Genomic DNA, 17,753 nt, shown 5'->3' with positions numbered 1-17,753 from the left:
CTCTTCAAGGACATTCTCATATGCGGTACACATTGCTGTACTCTACTCTAGAGATGAGCATGGTATGGATAACTGTGACCAAATCAGAATTTTTTTAGGGAAAGCTTTTAGCTAGTGAACCAGCTGAAACTGACAGAAGATACTCACTATTGACATGCAGGCCTGCAAAAGGAGTTTCAGTTCAAGAAGTAACCCAGATTGCGATCCTTATTCTTCTGGGGAGTGTGACCCACCATCTGACAGATTAGCACCCACCTATTCCCAGACAAAACCAAATCAAGAGCACCTCTGCCTTTTCGGGATTAAGTTTTCTGGATTGTTTTTTTTTTCTGGATTGACCCTAAATATCAACAAATATTAAACCCAGACTCTGCCATGAAACTATTGGAGCTGATCTGACCATGGTGTGTTTAACCGCCCCCCCCCCACACACACTCCACAAATAACTGGGCAGTTTAGTAAAGAGTGCAGCAGTTCAGAAGTGCATTGGATGAGTTCTCAAGACCTGCACAAGGACAACTGATCAGGAAACGGGAGATTCACAAGATGTGTGTGCTTCTGACTTCTGATAAGAACCCAGAAAAGTTCACCCATGCTGGGTTGGCACTGCACCAAGCAACAACATTTACCAGAGATTGGCAACCCTAGATCAATGTTGGGTTGGCATGATGCCAACCCAGCATCAGCAAAAATTTAGAGGTTCTTATGATCAGAAATTGGGGGAGCACGCATGCCTCATGAACCTCCTATTTCAGCTGTCCTCATGCAAATCATGAGAACCCGCCCAGTGCAATCTTGTTCATTCCATCAGAGTTCATTCCATGCAGGGTTCCTTCCTGTCAAAATAGAGGGTGCTCTAGAGATGAGCTTGTGAGATTTCATGCACTGCTTCTTTTCATGTTCTATCACAACCCATGGATTCAGAAGTGATTGTAAGGAGCCTACAGATTTTGTAGGCTTCTGGAGTTACCAAATACTGTATCCCCAATGACATTACTGACAGAGAAGTGCTACATTGGTTCTTCTGATGGTTAGGATTTAAGTTCACATCCCACTGAAATCAGTGGCAAAAAATCCCATAGGTTAGAATGACTCCTAAAATACTTAATGAACAATTAATTTTTGTATAGCTTTCAAATTACGTAGCATAAAGTTTATCTTTGGTGTAATGCAAAACACTAGATCTTTTTATTCAGTGATATTAATAACCCAGGAAATTAAAGCCTTACTAGGTAATTGGTGCTTCTTTGATCTATGATCAGTTCTGCCTATCAGGAAACACTCTTGTGGTTTTAAATTCCACATTTCTGAAGAAAATGATTTACATGGGGAAATGATGTACTAATGAGGGAATTTAGTGCATTTGCTTTAAACAAGCTTAATGCATGTAACACTTGAGCCTTGAGAAGTAAGATTTTTCTTCCAAAGAGTCAAACTCTTACCATTCAACACAGACCTGAACATCTAGTTGCAGAAGAAAATAAGAAGTCCCCCAGAAGGATGTGAAAAGATTGACACAATGTAATAAGCAGTCCAGTGTCTGTATTCAAGTATGACTTGTCCCCTTTGCTAAGCAGAGTCTGCCCTGGTTGCATATCAATGGGAGACTACATGTGTGAGCACTAAGATATTCCCCTCAGGGGATGGGGCTGCTCTGGGAAGAGCAGAAGGTCTCACATTCCCTCCCTGGCTTCTCCAAGATAGGGCTGAGAGAGATTCCTGCCTGTAACCTTGGAGAAGCTGCTGCCAGTCTGTGTAGACAATACTGAGCTATACACATGGACAAATTGTCTCTGAAATAACTTGAAACTGACAAATGTAATTGGCACCCATCATAGTTTATTCTGCATTTAACAAAAATCAGACTTTGAAATATTCTGTTGCATCAAAACTCTAAAGCAAATAATAACACAAATGAAAATGGCCTGGACAAAAATGATGGGAACCTTAGCCTAAGATTTTAGAGGCAATCAGTGCAAACAAGCGATTCCTGTAGCTCTCAATGAGACTTCTGCACTGGTCAACAGGTAGTTTGGCCCACTCTTCCTGAGCAAACTGCTCCAGCTGAGTCAAGTTTGAAGGGCGCCTTCTCCAGACTGCATGTTTCAGTTCTTTCCATAAATGTCCAATAGGATTCAAATCAGGGCTCATAGAAGGCCACTTCAGAATAGTCCAATGTTTTGTCCTTAGCCATTCTTTCTTGGGTGCTTTTAGCTGTGTGTTTTGGGTCATTATCCTGTTGGAGGATCTATGACCTGAGACTGAGACAGAGCTTTCTGACACTGGGCAGTGTGTTTCACTCCAGAATGTCTTGATAGTCTTTAGATTCCATTATTCCCTGCACAGATTCAAGGCACTCCGTGTCAGACACAGCAAAGCAGCCCCAAAACATAACCGAGCCTTTGATGTGTCTTACATTTGCTTACATTCTGGAGCGAAGCGTACTGCCCAGTGTCAGAAAGCTCTGTCTCAGTCGCAGGTCATGGATCCTCCAACAGGATAATGACCCAAATTGTGGCTTCTTCTCTTTTCTTGGAGGGGTACCAACATATTTATCCACATGTGTAGATGAACCTATGGTCTGACTCAGTATATGGCAGCTTCCTATGTTCCTATTCCATATGCATCAAATTTGTACTGAAGAAAGAATGTAGTTCCATCATGGCTAAATGCTCCAATTAGGAGGCAGTCCGCTGTGTAACATAAACAGAGGTGGGTTGTTAGATGGATTGTTCTTTTTTCTCTCCCTCTCTTAAAATTTAAATTGGTACAACTTTGTGACTATCTCCCTCCTCCCTTCCCCCCGCTAAAATAAACATATTGAATGTCTGATCTCATTTAACGTATTTTTACAATTGGGGAAATTTTATTACAAACTGATAGAATATTTTCCTATGTGTTGTTAAATAGTTTATGATACCACCGTAAAAAAATGAAGATAGGTTTGTAAGCATGTTTTATGTTAATGAAGAAACCTGTGCTGCTGGGGAAATGTATTTGTCCTCAAAGATGCTCTCATGTAACCTTTACAAATAAATAGATCTGGTGCTTGACAAAGGCTTCCAGAATGCTCAAGTCAATTCCACTGAAGCATTGCCACCCTGTCCAGAAATTACTTGCCTGACCAGTAATCAGGCTCCACATACCCCTTCTGGATCATGCCCCCTCTCCTTTATGAGAGCTTAAATACTGTACATATTTGCATATTTTTTAGATATATATTTAAAATGGGATACCTACATTTCAAGATTCATTTTGTGTGGATGAGACTCAACCTTTGTCCATGTATTTCCACTTTAATGACCTCCACTTCAAAATTTGAGCATCCATGATGAAATCTAAATACCACATTTCACTTTATTTAAAATAATGTGTAAGAATTATAGCATTTACATGCATTTTCTGAGTGTTCAAAGAGCTTCATATACATTCTCAAGAAAAACACCCTTGTAAGGTAGGTATTAGTATCTCCCCATATTGCAAATGCAGGGAGATTGAGGCTCAGAGATAGTGGCTTTCTTAAGAAAGCCGAGTTCTGCTAATGTCTCAGATGAGGTTTGGCCAGGGACTTCCCTGCTTGCGCTCTTAGCCATGGCAGTAGACCAGATCTGCATGATCATTTAGAATTTTATATTTGACTGTTGGCATTTCCCCTGAAGTTCCTTTTAATGCTTCCTTATTATGGTTGTCCAAGGGATTTTTGTATGATTTGACTCAATAAGAGTTACAGCAACCTGGAATGCTTCCAGTCTGGCAGCTCCTGCTGCTGCTACCCAATCACGGCTCTTCTCCTTCAAAGTACATATGAAACTGTAATTGACTGTCCACACTAACGGAGCAAAGAGGCACCTTTGTAAAGTCATGATTGTCTTTATTTTAGCAAGGGGAGAGCAAGTGGCCCTATCCATCCCCTGCACAGCATCCCCAGCTGATGTCTCTCTTACGTTGCTTTTTTAGACTGTGAGTCCTTTGGGGACAGGGAGTCTGTTTATTTGTTTAGATTGATGTAAACTGCTTTGGACACTTCTGTTGAAAAGTGGTATATAAATATTTGTTGTTGTCACTTGGGGAGGGGGTGGGTATAGTGCTCTTTATGTGTGTACTTACTGCTAAAGTATGTTCTGCCCATCTCCATGGGCGTGTGGGTAAGGAAAGGACATTTCACATGAGAATGCATTTATGTAATCATATTTTTAATCAAAATTTTAAAATCTATTTTTAAAATTTGCTCTAAAGCACTTTTTTAACATAGCTGCTGCTGTACAATTACTTTCATAACTTTTTCAAAAGGAGGCTAGAATGGTCTTAGCGCTGTCTAAAAGATTGGGGGGGAGGGGGTGAAGCACGGTGTTAAAATGGCATCCACTAGAAAGGTGGCTTTTTAAAATCAATTTTTAAAATGTGTGCTTAAAGGCTTTTTCACTTTGCTCCTATTGCATGAATATTTTAATATTTTATGTCCCAAAGTGTAGATATGTGGTGATAGGCTCCCCCCGCACCCCTTTGTGGAAGAAACACTGCCTTCACGCTATGTTTTGATTAGGGATGAACCCAAAGTGTTACAGTGCCTCTTTGGATAGGTGCCAAAATGTTTCGACATGGGATGAGGCATTCCCTTAAGAGGAGGTGGGCATGCCATTTGCATGCCGAGGCCACGTGAGGGATGCCGGGTATGCATCCCGTCGCCACGGTACAGCGCTTTAAAAGGACAAGTGGCACAAGCTGCTGCTTGCAGGAGGTATTTCCCTATGAACAGCGGCACAGTGGGGCAGTGCGGGGCGGCGGGGGCTTGGAGGACAGGCAGGTAGGAGCTGCCTGCCTCCTCTTAAGGGAACCCCTCGCTGCCCTTGGATGGTGCAATTTGGTGCACATCCCTCGTTTTGATAATCCAAGTCATTGCTTTTATTGATACAAAGAGAGTTTCAGCTGAAAATGGGTCAGAGAGAGCCCATGCAGGTTACAAACCTGACCAGACCCCAAAGACCATTTGCAAAGTGCATAACACAGTCTTATCTTGCCAAAAGAGGAAGTTACAGAATTGTCTCAAGTTGCTTAAACATTTCAGTCGGTTAGCACATGTATATTTACACGTGTCTATTAAACAAGGGTAATTTACCCTGCACGATCCGAATGCTCCAGATAGGATTTTGCTAAGTGTAGCTGCCATCACTGTCTGCGAAAGCATTATTCAAATCTCTGGGGACCTTCCCCCCCAAATATATTTCAAGCCAATACCCTAAGCTAGCTATTGTCTGCCTGCCTGCTAAGCCAGTTGTCTTGTCCCCGTGCAAAGCGTTTCTGCTCAGACAGCTCTAGCATCAAGCTAACAAAATGGCTTCAGTATGGTCAAGCAAGCAAAGCAACCCCCCCACACCTTACATTACTGCACAGATCAAGACCATGGTTCTTTAAAAAAGAACGTTGAACTAGGGCAATAATCTACACATGTGAAGATCGTGCTTTTCCATTCTTTTCTTTTTAAAGTAGGATTTTTTTAACCTTTAAAAATAGAAATGAAGCACATGAAAACAAAAGAGAACAATTATTTTATGATGCCACATGGCTTTCCTATAAAAATGTGAGTAAGCAAAGCATGGCAATTCCAGAGTAAACATCTAATATGGAAGCATATTGGCTGCCATGATTAACTTGTCCCATTAATTTCAATGGACTACTAATGAGTAGTTTAGTCTGGATGCCCGCCACCACTGTTAATTAGACTAGCCTTGCCCTCATATTCTACCATTGGGTCACAGAGCTGATGTCGATCAAGGGCACATGACACTGAAATATCAGCCACAAAACTGACATTGTTCCAGTCCATTCCCCCAGGATGGCGCCTAGCTACATACTTAAGGAGTAATTAACACACTTGTACCTTAAAAGCTGCCATTTGGATCAGATGTCAAATTATTCTAGACTTTGGAATGTCAGGTCTTGCTCTTGAAATGGTTTAAAGCTATTTAACTTCAGCAGCTGAACTGTACTCTGTACTGCAGTTAAATACAGCTACACATGTATTTTGGCTTGTATAATCAACATATTCCACTGGATCTCAGCAGGGCTGGGCCCTTAAATGAGGCCCAGTGATCATTTGCCTCAAGTATTGGATTATTGGGGTGGCAATGGGATACCCCTCATCACTGACACCTCAACTACCTCTCTCTCGATTCCTCCTGCTATTGCCACTATCAGAGCAGTTCTTCACAGAGCAGTGACACTTCCACTACTCGTCAAGGTGGTCTGAGTCCTCCTCCTCCTCCTCCAAACTGCTTGGGATATGGAGTGGAGAAGAGAGTGGTGGAGAAATTGTAACTAAAACCTCTCTCTGCTGCTTCACATTTCCTCTTCCACTCCCTCCCTTCTCTTTTCCATAGCCAGCATAGGCTACTGCCAGCACCAGCAGTGAGGAGGAGGAGCACAAGGGTGACAGGTGAGGAGACACTGGGGTGACTTTTGGTGTCCTGTCTCGGGCAGCCTGAGGTTTTGGGCCACCACAATATCTCAGTATGCCTAGATATTGCAAGAGCTGAACTTGAACATCTGAGTGTTATGATTTAGTTTTATGAGTAAGAACTAATGAGTAATTTATGAGTAATGATTTATGATTTAGTAATGATTTATGCGTTATGATTTAGTTTTATGAGTAAGAAGTAATGAGTTAATTTATGAGTAATGAGTAATCATTGATGAAAAAGGGAAACAGATAACAGTGAACATTAGAATCTGAATCTGAATGGATCTAAACTTTAGACTACAGTTCATATTTTTGAGAAATTTGGCTCAGAATGTTGTACAGTTAGGTTGCCTTTCAATAGCCTATTGCCTGTGTTAGAAGAGTAAGTCACATTTTTTCATGCCCTATGAGATGCAGATATTCATTCTCCCGCTTCACTCTTATTTCTCTCATCATAGGTCTGACTTTTGCTCCTATCCAGAAGGATCTTTCATTTTGAAATCTGGGAGCACTACTGGAAACAGAATTGAAAGCATCAAACAAAGAACAGCAATAATAGAAGGGAAAAATAAGGTATAGTAAACTGGATGAAAAAGGCCATCAACCACTGGACATTCTTACAATGAGGAACTGCTAATATTGAGCTAAAGCTAATGACCATTTGTTAGACTGCCATTGAAAGCTATTGCCAAAAGTGAATCAAATTTAAACTTCCAACAACCCTATGAGATAGACTAGGCTAAGAACTAATTATTCCTCCCAGCAGGGGCGTAGCTATAATTGAACGAAAGGGTTCAAAGAACACGGGCCCCCAGCTCCTGAGGGCCCTCCAGGTCCATCTCTCCCTATTTTCTTCATTGTCTCCCTCACTCTGGGGGGCCGCCCAAGAGAGGGATGAACACGGGCCCCCTCTCCCTTAGCTACGCCCAGGCTCCCAGAGAATCCAAGTTCACAGCTGGGTAGAGATTTGGACTTTGGTTTCCCCTGTCTAAACCCAACCCCTACAGTCTTTCTGTTGCAGCTTTGTAGTCACAGTCTGTGTGGGTGCATGTGCATATTCTGTTCACAACTCTGTAGAGCCATGCTATCCTTGCAAATAATTGCTAGCAGATTGGTCTTCTATGTGCCATCATTTACCATAATTAAGAATCTTCCTCTAGTATTAAGAGACTGTTAACAATTAGCAGTAGAAGCCTCTTTGGATGCTTAAATGCTCATTCTGATACTATCTGGGAATGGACAGGACAAAATGTTACATGTCAAACTGAATAAAGCACTAAGTGGTATCAAATCCCATCAAGTGCTTTAAGTCTTAGCAAAAATGTAGCATGCAAAACCACACCATTTCATGCCATTGTGTAATATCCTTGTTTTTTGAAAGCATTTCCCACATATCTGGCTTTTAAGTGAATTTTTTCAGAGATGTGATTCTAGTTTATTGGATTCTATCCCATGTCAAGTTTTGGTGGTCACACTTCAAAAAAAGGATGTTGAAAATTTGGAAAGGGTTCAATCAAGAGCCATAAGGATGTTTGAAGTCTTGATAAGATTGTCTCACAAAAGAGAAGTTTAGACATTTGATTTGAACACAATCTGAAATTTCTTTCCAGGATGAGGAAATAGCTCTGGAGACACTTCAGGGTTTCAAAAAGAGGCACAGTGAAATACCAGCAGAAAGCAAGTGAACTAGAAATATTCAGTGGACTGATGAACAGTTCTCCTTTCATAGTTTACTCAAAGGTAGGGATGTGTGAATCAATTCAGGTACAAATTGATTTGCACCCAAATCTAGCTGATTCGAATGATTTGGAGACAGAACAAATCACCTTGTGGTCCATTGGCTAGATCTGGGTACAAATTGAATTGATTCAAGATTTGGATCCCTCCTATTAATTCCCCCAGATTCCCAGATTTCCTTTTTGAAAAAGCTTTCTCCCTTGTAGAAGTGGAGTTATGGAGCAAAATGTGTGGTCACTATTTTTCAAGTGTTTGGATTCTTTGGTGCATAATAACTTTTCCTCAATGAATGCCTATGAGGATTCATTGCATACCTTCATTTCTTCTATTCATTTTGACTATCTTTGGACAGTGCCAACTATCAACTGCCATGTACCTACTACAGCCCCTTCCCACCCATAAGGCAGTAGGGTACTACTCAGTTTATGTCCTAGGAATTTTTTCAAGTGTTTAGACTCTTTGGTGTCTAATAATCTTTCCTCATAATGAATCCCTATGAGGATTCATTATGCACCAGAGAGTCTAAATGCTTGAAAAATTCTAAAATATAAACTGAGTACCCAGTGGCTTGCGGGTTGAGGGATATTTGGCACATGGGATACCACTAATTCCCCACCCCCACCTTCAAAGCATTGGGGTTATAATGAACAGGAGAAATGAAAGTATGTAATGAAGACACCAAAGAATCTAAACACTTCAAAAATTCTTTACTGGTACTTTAAGTGCAGGGGAGGGTGTACTCACCCCTCCCGTCGCATTTTCCCCGCCGGCACTCCGTTATTTTCAAGCCCCTTGGGGCGGCAGCGTTCCTCCCTGCCGCCCCGTTGCCCTCATGGGCAGGAAGTAGCGATCGTGCATGCGCCCGCCGTGTGTGTGCATGTGCACAGCAGATGGCTGCGCGCGTGCACGCAACAGGCACATGCACAATCGCTACTTCTGGCTGATGAGGGTAACGGGGCATCAGGGAGGAATGCTGCCACCCGAAGGGGCTTGAAAATAATGGGGTGCTAGTGGGGGAAATGTGGCGGGAGGGGTGAGTGCACCCTCCCCCACCCCTAAAGTACCACCACCGCCAGTGCCGAAATGCCGAACCCCCCCCCCCCGAGCCGAAACGTTTCAGAGGCCTTCATAATGGCCTCCGAAACATTTTGGGCTCAAGCCTACTATGCTTGGATTAGTGGGAACAGTTGTTCTACCCCTGCTATATATTAAAGAAATATAAACAGCCACTGCCATAAAGGGTGAGAGGAGAGCTGCTCTTGTGGTAGCACGCATGACTTGTCCCCTTAGCTAAGCAGGGTCTGCCTTTGTTGCATTTGAATGGGAGACCACATGTGAGCACTGTAAGATATTCCCCTTAGTGGATGGAGCTGCTCTGGGAAGAGAAGAAGGTGCCAAGTTCCTTCCCTGGCATCTCCAAGATAGGGCTGAGAGAGATTCCTGCCTGCAACCTTTTAGATTGTGAGCCCTTTGGGGACAGGGATCCCTCTTATTTATTTATTATTTCTCTGTGTAAACCGCCCTGAGCCATTTTTGGAAGGGCAGTCTAGCAATCGAATGAATGAATGAACGAACCTTGGAGAAGCTGCTGCCAGTCTGTATAGACAATACTGAACTAGATGGACCTATGGTCTGACTCAGTATATGGCAGTTTTCTATATTCCTATAGACTGTGCTCTTTTGCCCAACTAGCAGGGCCCTATGTACTGGTTATCTATACCATTTTGTTCAAAAACTAAATATAGAAAGTTACTGACCTGTAATGCTACTGCCATATGAGCTGTTGGTTTTTTTTAAAGAAGACGGCACGTATTCTTGAAATGCACTGCTCATAATATCCCCCCAGCCCCAATTGAAGTGCTGCCCCAGTTCAAACATGCCAGTGAAATTGTTTCTTTGCAACAACTACATCAAGTATGTCAGTGCCAACATGCAATCTAATACCTGAAAAGACTGACAATCAGTCTACGGCCTGCTGCTTCTACCTCTTCATCACTCAACAAATGCAATGAACCTGTTGCCACATTATCCAATATTATTCTTGCCAGCTCCTTTGGCAGCTGGTGAGGTACAGTTCACTGTACCACACCTCGTTTATTGTAACCTGTCATCAGTACATAATACACACGAGATAAATCAGTCTTAAATCCTCACGCAACAATTCAGAATAGTGGCTCTCATAATATAAAGGTCTCCAGGGAAAGCTGCCTTCCTGTTATTTTTCCATTATTTCCATGATTCTTCATGGTGGCACCTCCTAGCTGCTGCAACGCTGCTTTTCATTGAATGAATGGAACAACTGAATCATATCAGTGTCCCTGTTCAGGAGGATCACTGAAAAACAATCCCTTTAATCTTATGAAAACTAAAGCTATTCTTTCTTTCACAGACGGCTAGCATTTTGACTGTGGCAGAATCCAGGTCATCCGGAATCTACAGTTGCATAGCTTCCAATAAACTGGGAAGTGATGAAAGACATATTAGTTATTTTGTAACAGGTAAATGCAATTCATGCAATTTTGAATCATAACATATATTGGATGCGTGTAATGTTCGAGGTGAAAGGCCTAGAGCCTTTGGAGTCAGGCAGTATATAAATTTAATAAATAAAGAGATGATGATGATGATGATTGTGATGATGGTAGCAATGCTGGACCAGATTTCTCAGGACATTGATAGACTTTACACTATCTTGGAAACAGTCTGTTTATTGCCTGTTTCGTCACCTTTGAGATGTTCTTTCATCCCCATAACTACTGGCTAAGTTGCTGCAATGTCACAATATTCTGTGACAGATATTCTGTCTGGGTAGTCACATAGCTGGTTCACTCATAGCCCTGTCCTGTGCATTCTATACACTGCAAGTTGTGGGCCACAGAAGCAACTCTTTGCTCACATACTAAGAGATTCGGAGCTGTTGAACTCCTTCCATGTCCAAGCTCATGTGGATCACATTGTCAGCTGAAGAACTAAGAAATTACTTGGTGATATGGGCAACGTGGTTTGTGAATCTATTCTAAGCTGTTGTAATCAAGTCATCTTTTCGAAGAGTCAACTGAAGGCCAAACGACACACTCCATTAGTCATGTTACTGTCCCTTGCATGCTTGGTTTGGGTTTCCTAAATAGCTTGTGGCAGGGTCAAAATGGGGACATAGCACTGGGGGAGAGCAATGCATTCCTGTTCCGGGTTGGGCACTTCATGGCTGCTATTGGCCCAGTGAGAGAAGCTGTCACTAGTGGGGGAAAGATTAAATCCCTTGTGCCTCCATGGTCCTGAGCCCCACCTCCCACCCCAGCTGCTATTTAGGAAAAATATCAAGGCTGAAAAGACCAATGCAATGCTTAACGTAATGTGTAGTTGGGTCCTTAGTGTTCTGATTCTTTCATCCTTGTGGAGGAACAACAACAACAAAAAAGCATCCTTAAACTATTTCCAATACAAAAAATGATGGATGTGAATAAAAGGCCAGGATGCTAACAAGGGTTTCCTTTTGGTGTATTCAAAAATTATACTTAACTGGGCTAGACTGCTGTTTTTTCAAGATTGTTCTCATTTGAATGCTTACAGCGGAACAGGAACATACGCTGGGCAAAAAGTAGATGCCAACTGCAGCCCTATGCTGCTCTCTCTTTATTGTTAAGGGGGCTGGATAGGAAATGCCCTGAAACGTATGTGAGGTCTGACCACAGGGTAGGCAGGCTGTCCTTCCCATGTGTTGGACCCAACGTAATGGGATCAGATCAGATACTTCCAGTAGATCAAGCATTTTTGTGAACTGCCTAGATAGAGCCTTTGGAGTCAGGTGATATATACATTAAATAAATACATAAAATAATCATAGCTGATGGAGGCCTTAGTGTGCATACACAGATCAGTTTGTAGGTATGGTGAGGCCAAGGAAATAGACACTTTCTAATGCTCTGTATCCACTACTTTGATGAGAGCTGGAAAGGAAAAGGATTGATTATGCCAGGTAGATGAACTTTCTGGGGCTCCATTTGCTTTTATTTAATTACTGTAACTATCAATCAATCAGTCAATTCTAGTAGTAGCATATATGTCTTCAGTATGTTGCAATCATTTTTGGAAATTGCATGCTCCTCAGCGTCCCCTCAATCTCTATAGTGACCTCCACATCTCAAATTCAAGCATTCCCTGTCTTCCGCATGTGCCACCCTCTGAGTTTGATCCTTCCCCTATTTTTTTACTGTTTGGCTGGCACACAGCAGGCCCATGGGCGTGTTTGCAATTACTGAGAGCGAGACAGGAACAGTACAGCCTTATCTCCTGCCTGACCAGTGACACTAGAGCCATTTTATTTTGAGATTCCTGATGGTGCTTGGCAAAGATAAACAAAATCTTCCATCAGGAAACCTGGGAGCTATTTCCACAGGAAGTTTCAAATCACTAAAGTAAATAAAACTCTTTTACATTATTCCAGCCACTCATTACCCAGCTTGTCTCAGGGTCTAACAAATACAATGAGGTGTTAAAAATCAGGAGATTCAAGCCTTTTAAACAAGAGTTGGTGGAACTACATCTTTCTTTCTTTCTTTCTTTCTTTCTTTCTTTCTTTCTTTCTTTCTTTCTTTCTTTCTTTCTTTCTTTTTATTGTGAAAAGATGTTATCTTTCTATTGGGTAATTAGCTATTAGATTTCAAAATATCTTTACACAGTTCTTAGCAGAGTTAGAACCAAATTCTGATCCATATTCAAGGGCCTGTAGCTCCCCCAAAGGCATAGTGTATAGATCAGAATTTAGTTAAGTGGAATTGCTCCTGATTAGAACGATAACCTTTATATGTCTTTGGACTTTGGTGGCAGATACTCTCTTGATGTGCAAATATTCTCTGAGTATCCTCTAAATATTTTGTATTGTAGAGTTCACAGTACTGTAGCACTGATAGCCAGCATGCAACAACTGTCAACATCTGGTGCGGGGGTGGGGGGGACCTGAACTTAACTATCAATCAATCAATATCAGTTTTTACCGTATTTGACAACTGATACACAGTAGCAATCATATTTGACTACTGTCATGCAGTAGCAGTCTCAGCCAGCAATAGTCAATATCTGACAATATCTGACAATTGCAAACAGATGGGGTCACACACTACTAACCTTCAAGTTTACACTGATTTTATAAATAAATAAAGAGAGACAGAGAGAGAGTACCCAAGATTAATCAGTGAGTTTTCTAATTATATTAATGTGCTACCTGTGTCTGGTTTTTGGAGTAATTATTTTAGTGGTGGTTTAGTTAATGCCTCTTTGGAAGTCAGTGTACATCTGCCTGTGACTCATTAGTGAGTAGTAGGCCTTTGCAAACATGTGGCCTTGAAGTGTTGAAGTCAAGTCACCCAGCTTTTTATATGGTTTTGTGGTAGCAAGCATGACTTGTCCCTTTAGCTAAGCAGGGTCCGCCCTGGTTGCATTTGAATGAGAGACCACATGTGAGTACTGTAAGATATGCCTCTTAGGAAATGGGGCCACTCTGGGAAGAGCACCTGCATACTTGCATGTAGAAGCTTCCAAGTTCTCTCCCTGGCATCTCCAAGACAGGGCTGAGAGAGACTCCTGCCTGTAGAGAAGCCGCTGCCATTCTGTAGACAATACTGAGCTAGATGGACCAATGGTCTGACTCCGTATATGGCCGCTTCCTTCAAAGAACTGCTTTCCTTGCTGCTGCTCTGTGTCTTGTGCTTTACTATTTTGTTTTTAAACTTTTTAAATAGATGTATTATTTTTATAGTTAAATTTAATGTTTGTACTTGCGTATTGTTTTCATTGTGTATTTTTAATTATATTGTAAATGGCTTTGGGATTATTTTAATGAAAAGCGGTATATAAATTCAACTGTAAATGAATCAATTTGCACCACCAACCTTTCCCTGTGCAGAGGCAGCCACACCCCGTGCTTACCATGCAGAGCGGTCCTGTGTGCAGCACCAGCGAGCGCTGTTAAAGGGATCCGCTGCCACAGAGAGCCCCAGTGACATCATGGGAGCTGTACAGGATGGCATGCATGGAATGCTGGAAGGGTAGTCCTTTCTAGCACTTTCCCCATAGAGCTCTATGGAAACCTCCCTGCTTTTTCAATCTAGAGATCCTTTGTTAAAAACTCATCCCAATTAAAGGAACTGTTCCTTTAATATTGTTCCTTTAATATTAATTCCTCTCTGTGTTCCACCAGGCATTTAGCACCCATTTGCACCATTTATAGAGTCATTAATTGCTACTTATCACCCATCAGTCTCCAGTCAATCATTCAAAGTGCCTTGGAGAATTAATCAAAGCAGTACTGAAGTGCTTTCTTTTAGTTGGCAGCATCCAGACTAAGTCATGACTAAATGAAGTCCCATTTATTTTCACAGGACTTAAACCATGGGATAAGTTAGTCATGACTAATTTAAGTCCCTTTGTTTTAAATAATGCTTAGTCTAGACTAATTAGTCTGGATGCTGCCCCACAATGCCTTTTGCTGATTTACAAAGGATGCGCTCCTAAAAAGTGCATTCCCCACAAATAACGTAATTCTTAAGATGTCATTTAGGCACAGCATTGAAGGATCTGTAAAATTCGGTTTTGTTCTCTGGTAGAAAAGTCAAAATATGTTTGAAAAACAAGACTTGCAAACATCCTTGGAATGAGCAGTCTTTTAAATTCACAAGGCTTTCAGGATGTGTACAAATTGCTTTAAAAAAGAAATCAAGTTATACAAAAAGAGTATAAAGAAAATTTTAAATTATAAATGTATAAATCACTCAAAATACAATGCTTAAGAAGTAATACAGTGTAAGGTGTTTTATATAATACTTGTATCAAATTAAAGTACTCACTGTTGTATTATATAAAGTACTATTACAGTTTGTGGCTGAAATATCAGTGGTTCTTGATGTATAATTTAATTTCAGTTTCTAATGCTCACATATTTTTTAAAAGTATATTTGAAGTCTCCCTTCTCAGTGTAGCCACCTTAAGTGGTGCAGTGGGGAAAAGCTTGACTAACAAGCAGAAAGTTGCTGATTTGAATTTATTTATTTTATTTATTTATTGTTGAATTTATATTCCGCCTTTCATTAAAAACAGTCTCAAGGCAGTTTACAAAAGTTAAAAAACATACAATAGAATGACAATAAAAATATTAAGCTGAAAATATAAAAACAAACCAAATTTAAAATTTGGGCAGCAGTGATATAGAAGATGCTGAAAGGCCTCATCTCATACTGCGTGGGAGGAGGCACTGGTAAACCCCTCCTGTATTCTACCAAAGAAAACCACAGGGCTCTGTGGGTACCAGGAGTCAAAACTGACTCAACAGCACACTTCACCTTACCTTCTCAGTGTGGCCATACCAAAACTTGTCTTCCCCATATGATAAATTTTTGTAACGATAAAATTGATAAATCTGGGCCAAATCATATCAGTAAAAGATGTCCATGTTTCTTCCAAGTGCTTGTGTGTTGCAGTTATTGACAGAGATAGCAAGACAAGGTCAAATGTGACCATTAAGAAACAATGCTTCACATTTTTTTCTTCTTGACAAAATTCTTAGGACCTGACACTTACACATGCCATTAGGCATACATAGTTGTCCCTCAGATCCCAATGCTTAAATGCATGTTTGTGGAAGGGCTGTCAACAGGGAGGAGGTTGGCAGTAGGTAATTCCCACATACATGCCCCTAACACCTAGGTTTGTTTAACTAATCAGCTAAATCTTTTCTCTTTCTCAGCCACTCGGCTTTTGTGGGTTTTGTGATTGCTTTCTATAGGAACTTAGGAAGCTGTTATTGAGTCAGACCCTTGATCCATCCAGCTCAGTATTTTCTACTGTGACTAGCAGCAGCTGTTTAGGGCTTCAGGCAGGAATATTTCTTTGCCCTATCTGGAGATGCTGGGGACTTCCTGCATGCTAAGCAGATATCTGTCACTGAGCTATGTTCTCAGCCCCATGGGTTTCCAATTGTAATCTTATTTATTTATTTATTTATTTATTTATTTATTTATTTATTTAAACAATCCCCATTCTATAGGTAGATCTTGCTGCAGTGAGTAGATATAAAAGTAGGGAGGGTGGGAAGATAATGAATTGTTCCCTAGTTATTCTATTTTTATTTTTTTTATGATTTATGAATAAAAAGTATATTTTGGTTTTTGACAGATATTCCAAATGGATTCCATATTAACTTAAAGAAAAGGCCTGTTGAAGGAGGAAGCCTTGTGTTGTCGTGTTTAGCCAACAAATTCTTGTACAAAGACATCACCTGGTTATTACCAAGGACAGTTAACAACCAAACAAGAATCAGAAAGGCAGCCACTAAGGAGTACTCCATTGATCTCACCATCACCATCAAGAACGTTTCTCTTGACTATTCAGGCACCTACATCTGCCGAGCAAGGAACATATACACTGGAGAAGAAGTGCTTCAAAAGAAAGACGTTACAGTCAGAGGTGAGCACTGTAACAAACAGGCTGTTTTCTCACGGATCCACAAATTTAAGAGCGCAAGGAATGATTGTACAACACAACACAATATAAAACATTAAAGGACTCACTGAAAAGTGAAAGTTCTAAATCTCGATTGATTACTACTGTGCACCTCCAAAAATGGGAGGTTTGGACAAAGGAGGAGTAGCCATGCAAAAATGAACCAAAAATACAAAACAAAAAGCAAACAGCAAAACCCCCAAACCCGGGCTTCCAATTTGGCTCGGAGAGATATATTCTGCCTTGACAAAGCTATGGAAGTTGGGATTTGGAAGACTTCCCCACCCCCTCCACAGCAGTGTGTGTGTTATGTTGTATTGTTCTTTGCATGTCTCCCACCAAGTGATAATGAAAAACTTTGGACCCAACTTCTCTTCGGCTTTGATATTCAACTTCCTCCCAAGTGTCAAAGCTGCATAAACTGAACACTTTACAAAAAACCAAAACTTCTGGCTTTGGTCAACATTGGACATTTTATAAGTTAACTTTACAGTGCAGAATAAGCACAGCTCAGTGTATGAGAGATTGACTGGACTATGGTATTTTTACTTTAATCTGCTCTTTGTGGATTTATAAATATTGCCTGCTGAGCAAGTTCTTATGCTTATTTATTTGAAATCATTTTTCTACACTAAATATATTAATCTTTTTTAAAAAACCGCTTCTCAGGGAAAGCTCTGAGGATGCAGAATAAGAAATAAAAATGTTGAACTAAGGCATAGCCCTCTTGTATTGTTTGCATGAATTAGAATACTAAACCCACCCACCGGAGTGGGACCCTCTTTGAATAAATACATTGAGGGAGCTTTCCTTTGGTTCCCTTTCAAGTAAATTATAGTGCTATTGTTAAAGGTGTATTGACATCAATGGGAAAACTCTCCCCTGGCATTAGAGTGAAGAAGTTTGTAGTTATAACTTATCTTAATAAAAGAGAATTGCCACATTTGCCTCTATTAACGAGGTTACAATCAACACATAAAAATGTTTAATGTATTGATCCAGATCTAGACTTAAAATTAAGGCTACTAGAGCGTGTGTGGTGGGGGGTGCACACACACACACACAC

At 40.8% G+C, this 17,753-nt stretch overlaps 1 protein-coding gene across 12 annotated transcripts in view; it reads left to right on the top strand.

Annotated features, from left to right (window-relative positions):
* FLT1 (fms related receptor tyrosine kinase 1) overlaps positions 1 to 17,753 on the top strand; it is a 232,178-nt gene that overhangs the window by 130,261 nt on the left and 84,164 nt on the right. For 11 of the 12 annotated variants that reach the window (XM_053305539.1, XM_053305540.1, XM_053305538.1 and 8 more), the window contains 3 exons: positions 6,916 to 7,030; positions 10,584 to 10,692; positions 16,361 to 16,651. In XM_053305539.1, coding sequence (XP_053161514.1) covers positions 6,916 to 7,030; positions 10,584 to 10,692; positions 16,361 to 16,651 — 515 coding nt within the window. Of the gene's footprint in view, positions 1 to 6,915; positions 7,031 to 8,067; positions 8,198 to 10,583; positions 10,693 to 16,360; positions 16,652 to 17,753 lie in introns of those variants that run through there. The other variant, XR_008318780.1, reaches the window with a different exon arrangement.

Source organism: Hemicordylus capensis, chromosome 3 (assembly GCF_027244095.1).
Source record: "Hemicordylus capensis ecotype Gifberg chromosome 3, rHemCap1.1.pri, whole genome shotgun sequence".
Lineage (NCBI taxonomy): Eukaryota > Metazoa > Chordata > Lepidosauria > Squamata > Cordylidae > Hemicordylus > Hemicordylus capensis.
The sequence above is the reverse complement of the archived record's forward strand: the minus strand, read 5'-3'. Positions and strand labels throughout refer to the sequence as shown.